The 7,104-nt window shown below is 57.1% G+C and overlaps 1 protein-coding gene across 2 annotated transcripts; it reads right to left on the minus strand.

The window, feature by feature from the left end:
• On the minus strand, positions 1,859–6,610 carry G6PC3 (glucose-6-phosphatase catalytic subunit 3). Of its 2 annotated transcripts, XM_003131354.4 has the most exons (7): positions 6,509–6,610; positions 6,089–6,340; positions 3,788–3,894; positions 3,294–3,384; positions 2,996–3,114; positions 2,659–2,800; positions 1,861–2,522 (listed from the first exon to the last, which is right to left on the minus strand). In XM_003131354.4, exons 2-7 carry the CDS (start codon positions 6,304–6,306, stop codon positions 2,159–2,161), a joined length of 1,041 nt encoding a protein of 346 aa, XP_003131402.1. In that variant the 5' UTR covers positions 6,307–6,340; positions 6,509–6,610; the 3' UTR covers positions 1,861–2,158. The 2 variants fall into 2 exon arrangements, with proteins under 2 accessions (XP_020922558.1, XP_003131402.1); XM_021066899.1 differs by lacking the exons at positions 2,996–3,114; positions 6,509–6,610 and having other exon boundaries at positions 1,859–2,522; positions 6,089–6,450.

Raw genomic sequence — 7,104 nt, forward strand, 5'->3', positions numbered from 1 at the left:
GAGTTGGTGCCTTGGCTTCGGCTGACCCGGGGGAAATGCCTTCATTCCGCCCTTCCCCTCCCCAGCCCCAGGGGCGGGTCTGGAGGGTCCCGCTCCAGTCTAAGCTGGAGAGAGGCAGGGAGTGGGCTCCGGCCTGCAGTTCCTTCCTGTTCTCTCCCTTTCCCGTCATCCTCGCCGACTCTATGCAGCCCCCCTCCCACCTTCCTCCTCAGCGCCGAAGCGAAGCTGTGCTCTAGGATGTGGGCCTGAGGTCTGCGGGCAGGGCCGTCTTGCCCTCCGCTCCTCAGGGCTTCTCTCCCCTTCTCGGGCTGCAGAGGTTGAAGGTGTGTGAGAAGGGCTGGGGCCCGACCCTTGGGCTCCGAACCAGGCCTGCCCTCCACCTGACTCTGGGGGCCTCCCTGCCCCTCTGCTGGCACAGCCTGGGGAGGGAGAGAAGGTGGTCCCTGCAGGGGCCTCCAGGCTGGTGAGAGCCCCCCTGCTGTTCAGGACCAGATGTCCCCAGCCATCCAGCAGGCTGCAGGCAGGAGGGTCAGGGGCTCTGAAGCCTGGAGAAGGTGAGAGTAGGGGTTCTAGAAGGGGCAGTCTGCCCTCAGCTGTAGCTTCCCTTCCTCCTGGGTTTCCTTTGTGGGCCACCAGCCCAAGGGAAGAAAGACCAGCATGGGACTGGGTGCTGGCCTTTCTCTTTCCCAGGAGCTTGGCCTGGCCCTCTTGTTTCTGGGGCTGGAGGCTCACAAGGCCTCTAGGGAACGATGTCCAGCCTGTGGGAAACAAAAGATGGGAAGCAGCTCCTAGGGGGCTGAGTCTTCCTCCCTCCCCCTGCCCAGTATACTTTCCTTCCTCCCATCCCAGGGCCCCACCAACCTGTTTACATATTGATTGTTTTTTTTGTTTTTTGTTTTTTTTCCACTTTTTCGGGTCACACCTGGTCACATGGAAGTTTCCAGGCTAGGGGTCGAATTGGAGCTGCAGCTGCCGGCCTACACCACAGCCATAGCCATGCCAGATCCGAGCCGCGTCTGTGACCTGCACCACAGCTCACAGCAATGCTGGATCCTTAACCCACTGAGCAGGGCCAGGGATGGAACCCGCATCCTCAGGTTAGGTTGGGTTCCTAACCTGCTGAGCCACAATGGGAACTCCCGTATTTATTATCCTCATGGGGGCCTGAGCAGGGTTGAGGGAGCCGGGGCGGGGGCAGGAGTCCCACCACCATCCGTTCATTGTGTACTTGTGTCTTGTGTGTTGTTGGTGTGTTCTCGGTCCTCCTGGGGGATGGGGCCGGGGCTGGGCCCAGTGTACCAGGCCTCCCCACGCTGAGCCCTGGTTCCGGGCTTACCTTCCCTCTCCCCATGGCTGGTCTGGTTCTCATGTAAACCCACTCCTGGCTTTGTCTCCCCAGACATGGATTTCGGTTAAGTATTCTGTAACCTGTTAGATTGTGCGTCCTTGGGTAAATAAACTTGTTTCTGGCAGTGCCTTCTGGGGCCAAGGTCTCTGTTCTCTGGGCTCCCAAGTGGCGTTGAGGCTCTCCTTCCCCCTGTGGGCCAAAAAAGCCTGCTCTTCTCTTCTCCAGCCCCCATTTAGGAAACCGGACGGTGGGAGGGAGTTGGATCTCTGTCCTGTAGGTTAAGACGAGGTTTCGCTGAACAGAGCCACAGCATCTCTGGGGACCTCTTGGGTGGCCAAGGGGGTGATGGTGGCGAGGGGCCCCAGGGCTGAAGGTCTTCCTTTTCCTTCTGACTCTCTCCCTCCGTGGGAACAGGGTTGGAGTAGGTCAGAACAGGCGGTCTGGCCAGAGTTCCACCTGCGCCCACACAGGCAAGTCCAGTGGAGTGTGCACAGAGGCAAGAGAGGCCAGCAGTGTTGAAGGGCTTTATTGGGGCTGCCCTGAGCCCCTCACAGTGTTACAGGAACCCACTGGTCTTGCCGTTGCCTCTGTTCTTTGGGGTCTTGGGAGGGAAGGCAGGAGGAGGACCAGCTTTCCTGGCACAGAGAAGGCCCTTCTGTGGGGTGGGACCAGGAGGTGGGAGAAGTGGAAAATTCAGGACGAGCCGGGCCGGCTACGGGGCTGGAGGGGGACGGGGCTGCCTCCTGGAGTATGGAGGGCACGGAGCGTTGGCTTTGTGAGAGGGAGAGTGGCCATAGGAGGCCCCCAGAGTCAGGAAGAGCGGATGGGTGGTGCTTCCTGGGCACTGAATGTGTGTACCACCCAGGGCACGAGGGCCAGGACCAGGCATGGCCAGAGGGTGTACTTGAGGAAATTGAAGATGTAGAAAAGGCTGATCTGCGGCGGGTAGCCCAGCCAGTCCAGGGGCCCCAGCAGCCCCATGGCCAGTACGAGGCAGGCTAGCTTCTGGCCATAGCCCAGGTGTGCCCGCCGTACCTGGGCATAGCAGGGAGAGTGCAGAGCGATGCCCAGACCCAGGGCAGCTCCTGAGTCACGGCTCAGGGAGGCAAAGGGTCGGCTGTCCAAGTGCACCCACTCGGGCCGCTCACACCACTTAGAGGCTAGGCTGATGGACCTGCAGGGAGCAAGAGTCTTTGCCAGGAGAGGGATTCCCCTGGAACCTGGAGGGTGGATGGCTCTCAACCCCTTTGGGGCCTATCCCCATGTTCTGCTGTGGCCCCACTGTGCCCAAGCTTCAAAGCAGGACTTACCAAGAAAGATCCAGGCCCAGCGTAAAGAGGGTCCAATAGATGAGGCTGGCACCCAGCAAGAGAGCCAGCGAGGTCAACCCGTAGAAGCTTAGCTCCCGTTCCATGGGGACCCGGGGGGTCATCAGCCAGCCCAGGACAGCACCTGGGGAAGTAGGGTGACAGCAGCTTCAAGGGGTTTGGGGATAGGACCTGCACCCCGAGCTGCAGTGGGGTTTGGCAGAATAGTCTGCGATGTAAGGGGGGCCTTGGGGTTGGCCGTACCATGGGAAGATCATGCACTGGTCCTCCCACGGCCAACGGCACCCTCGGGGTCCACCCTGTCGCCCCAGCTGCTCACCAGTTATTAGGCCAGCCAGCACCTGGTGAGGGAAATGTGCTAAGAGGAAGACCCGGGACAAGCCGACAGCCAGCAGGAAGGTGCAATAAGCCAGACTAGGGATCACCCTCACCCAGCGGCTAAAAAGAAGAGAGGCAGACAGTTCAGGAGGTGTCCATACACAGCTGGGCTCCATGGTTTGACCAGATGCCCCGTGGTCCCCAGAACTCCAGCTCCCAGGCTGTCCTGCTGCTGGGTCTTTTGGGTCCAGGGTACCATCCCCCCTGCCCCCCTGTTGGTGGGCAAGGCCAAGGTGTACCTGTGGGTTCGAGTGGCCATCTGGGAAGAGATGGCTGTCATTATGGGCCAGAGGGCTGCTCCTGTGATCATACAGTGTCCAGAAGGGCTGCCTGCCAGGAGATTCAGAAGCGTGTGGTGAAAGGATGGGGTTGGAACCCTGGTGCCCCTGGTGATAGATCAACGCAGCGGCCTCCCCGTGGAGGGCCTTCCTCTAGCGCTGGCCCACAGCTCCCTCTGCCCTGAAGTTGTCTTAGCCCCTGCCTGAGGCCACTGCTCTCAGGCTTCTGCCTTGACCTTGGCTCTTGGCTCTAGTCAGTACAAGGTAGGCATGAGGCACACTGGCAGAGGTGCTCTTCCCCTAAAATTCAGCTGGGTCTTCGCTGGGTTTCTTGGTTCCCTGGCCCAGGAAACGAGAGGCCGGGCCTCTGGTTAGGCCACCCTGGCTGTTAAGTACTGCACAACACTCACCGACCCCCTAACCACTCTGGCAGAGGGAGGGCTGAGGCTTCTCACCTGGACCAGTTTCACAAGAAGAGGGGAACTGGTGCACCTGGGCCGGCGCCTGGCTGTAGTACCCAGACTCGTGGACCCACCAAAAGGGCCTGTCTCCAAACAGAAACCTAGAAGAGAAGACAAGCAAGATGACCTCACATGCGCCCACGGCCAGGGGAGCAGGGCAGGTGCGGCAGAAAAGACACCTGGAGTAGCCTGGACGGCTTACAGGGTAGAGTCAGCAAGGGAGTTCAATTCAGTGCCATTGCCTTATCAGGGTTTTGTTTTGTTGTTGTTTTATTTTGGAATAGGAGAAAGCATGCTTTTTTTTTTTTTTTGTCTTTTTGCCTTTTCTAGGGCTGCTTCTTGCGGCATATGGAGGTTCCCAGGCTAGGGGTCTAATTGGAGCTGTAGCCACCAGCCTACGCCAGAGCCACAGCAACACGGGATCTGAGCCATGTCTGCAACCCACAGCACAGCTCACGGCAACGCCGGATCCTTTAACCCACTGAGCAAGGGCAGGGATCAAACCCGAAACCTCATGGTTCCTAGTCGGATTCGTTAACCACTGCACCTCGACGGGAACTCCGAAAGCATGCTATTTTTAAAAAAATGATAAGGAAGGAGACTGTGTGATGTGAGCTCTAAGATGCTCAGAAGTCCCATTCTTACGCCTCCCGCTGCAGGGCCAGCTCTGCTCTTGTCACCTATACGGAGCCCGGGCCGTAACTCTCACCCTGCCTCCCAGACCCTCCTGCTTCCTCTCTCTCCATTTCCCAAATCCCAGCCTGAATTACTTAGGTAAGCCGCTCAGATTTGAAAATGGGAGTCGTGGAATGGACAGAGAAGTCGAGAGAGAAAATGAGAAAGACAACAAAGTTGTTGCCAACAAAGTTCAAAATCCCCTCCCTGGCTTTAAAGCTGCTTTGCTTGACCCCAGGAAACACACTGCAGAGGCTGCTGTGGCCAGAAAAGAGAAAAAAGGTGGGAGATCAGAAAAGACGCCGGGGAGGAAGATAGAAAGGACTCACCTCCCAACCCCCCCCCCCCAAAAAAACTGAGCCTGGTTCACACACCAGATGCTCCACACAAGTCCTTAGGAAATGAATAGAGGCTTTGTCATGTGGGGGGCCATTAAGAGTGTCTACCCAAGGCAGGTGGTCTTAGGGGAACAGGAGGAGAGAGGGAGGCTTATGCAGACTTGGAGGAAGGAGAGCACAAAGCAAAGGCAATTGGGTAGGAAGGAAATGATTAGACAACCGCTTTTCCGTTTGCACTAGGCATGAAGCCCTTGCAGAGGAGAGTGGAAGGGAAGGTAGTTTTTTCAGCAAGTCATTCCAGCCCATTCAAGTGTCTCCTATGAACCTCCCTTCCCTCCCCCAGGCTGGCAATCTGGCAAGAGGCTAAGGTGAGGGGAGGTCCAGCTGCTGCACGCTCAGAAGAGGTACAGCTCCCTTCTGCACCTGAGAGAGAAAAGGTGGCACAGAGAGATAGCCCGGAAGGGCTCCACCCACTTGCCTGGGATTCCTGGCTTCTAAGTCTGTATGAAGAGCCCACTCGTGAATGAAGGGGAAAAGGAAGAGGAGAAAGTGGTCCCTGAAAGGCAATGCTTTAGCCCAGTCCTTTTGACAATTTACTGTGCACGTGAATCACCGGGGTCTTTGTTAAAAACACAGATTCTGATTCAGTAGCCCTGGTCTGAGGCCTGAGATTCTTCATTTTGAGCAAGTTTTTAAATGCTTTAAGTGCTGCTGGCCATTGTCCGGGGACCACACCTTAATTTGCAAGTCTTCCCCGTCCTTAGCAGCTAGTGCGAAAGCCTAGCATGAACGATGCTTCTTAAAAACTGAAAAACTTCTTGAAAAACTCGGTCAAATACACGAATGAATAAATAAGTTGTGATAAACAGTGAGTTGAGAAGCAGGACTTCCTGCTACTCAAGTCATCATAGATGCTTGTTAAAATACAGATTCCCAGCCCCTCCCCTAGAGTTTCAAAATCAGTCCATCAGAGGTGGAATGGGGTATTTGCATTTTAAACACGACCCCCTCGGTGATTTCTCTGATCAGGCCCGTTAAACCCTAGTCTAATGATTAGGAGGGGGATTCTGAGGTCTGAGTCCAAGACGCACAAAGATGCTCCAAGGGGAAAAGTCAGTGGCCACGGGCTAGGGGGTGGGCAGATCTTTACGGGGTCATGGGTTCACTGTTGGGAGGGTGCCAGGCCTTTGAGGCACCTGCTGAGAGAGAGATCAGGAACTGCACAGGACTTAAGGCCCTTGGGGGTGGGGGACCAGGACGCCGGAGGGCTTCGCTGTCTCACCACTTGAAGACGAGGTTGAGCCACTCGGTGATGAGGCTGATCCAGAGTACCGCGATGCCCACCCGGCGAGAGGCGTAGTAGGCCGCAGGGAAGTAGAACAGAAAGAGGCTTTTGGGGTCGCCCAGAAAGGTGACCCAGAGCCACACGTTCTCCAACCAGGGCAGCTGGTTCTGCAGCGCCTCGGCCATCGCGATGCCCGCGCCCAGTGTGGACTCCATGACCACCCAGTGGCCGGCCCGGCCAGGGTTTGATCTAGGGCGGAAGCGGAGGAGTCCAGGAGACAAGGAAACTGCTACTCACTGCGCTCCAAAGCCCACCCTTCGGAGTCGAGGCCACGCCCCCGGCAGCTGCCAGCGAAACCCCGCCCCTGCCCCGCCCCCGGCAGCCCCGGCTTGCCCCAGCCCGGCCTCCTGCCGGTACCGTTTCCTTCTGCGCTCTTCCCGGGCCTTCCTTTCTACTGGGCAGCGCAGGGGACAAATCTTTGCGAAGGCGTTTCCGCAGATCCCCACGTGGCTGCTGTTGCCGGCACGTGGGCATCAGCGTAAGAGGCCACTGCCGCTGCTGTTCCGGGTCAAGGGACAGACTAACCTGAGGGTCGGTGACGCGCCCAGGGTCCTTCCTTTGCTGCTGTGAGGATGGATATGTAATTTTTAGGGCCAGGATCCTTCCAGACCAAACCTTTCTCCTCCGCTACCGCTACCCTCCAAAGATATTTGGAGATCTTCTGGAGATCGAGCTAGGCATCTCCGGTGGGCGCTGAAGTGGGAGGCTGAGTTGGCACACACTGCTGGCTAATCGGTTCAAGCCTCCACTGCTTGAATTCAAACGCTGTTGATTTAGAGGCTGACAGATAAGCCTCTTGATCTTGAGAAGTTGTCCCTAAAGGCTTACACATAGCAGTCTAAGTCACACTTCCTCCCAGTTCTAAGCTTGCCTTGCTCCTCTCCTTTTGTCATTTTGCTTTCCAAAACCCCGCTGGGCAGATAAACCATGAGATAGTAGCTAGCTTGGTAAGG

Source organism: Sus scrofa, chromosome 12 (assembly GCF_000003025.6).
Source record: "Sus scrofa isolate TJ Tabasco breed Duroc chromosome 12, Sscrofa11.1, whole genome shotgun sequence".
NCBI lineage: Eukaryota > Metazoa > Chordata > Mammalia > Artiodactyla > Suidae > Sus > Sus scrofa.

What these genes read in the sequence shown, in the direction of transcription:
- G6PC3 (XM_003131354.4), bottom strand. Translation starts at nt 6,306, where the DNA reads ATGGAGTCCACACTGGGCGCGGGCATCGCGATGGCCGAGGCGCTGCAG. An exon ending in CTCAACCTCGTCTTCAAGTG is followed by an intron (nt 3,895 to 6,088) that starts GTGAGACAGCGA and finishes CTTCTCTTCTAG; the next exon opens with GTTTCTGTTTGGAGACAGGC. An exon ending in TTCTTGTGAAACTGGTCCAG is followed by an intron (nt 3,385 to 3,787) that starts GTGAGAAGCCTC and finishes ATCTCCTGGCAG; the next exon opens with GCAGCCCTTCTGGACACTGT.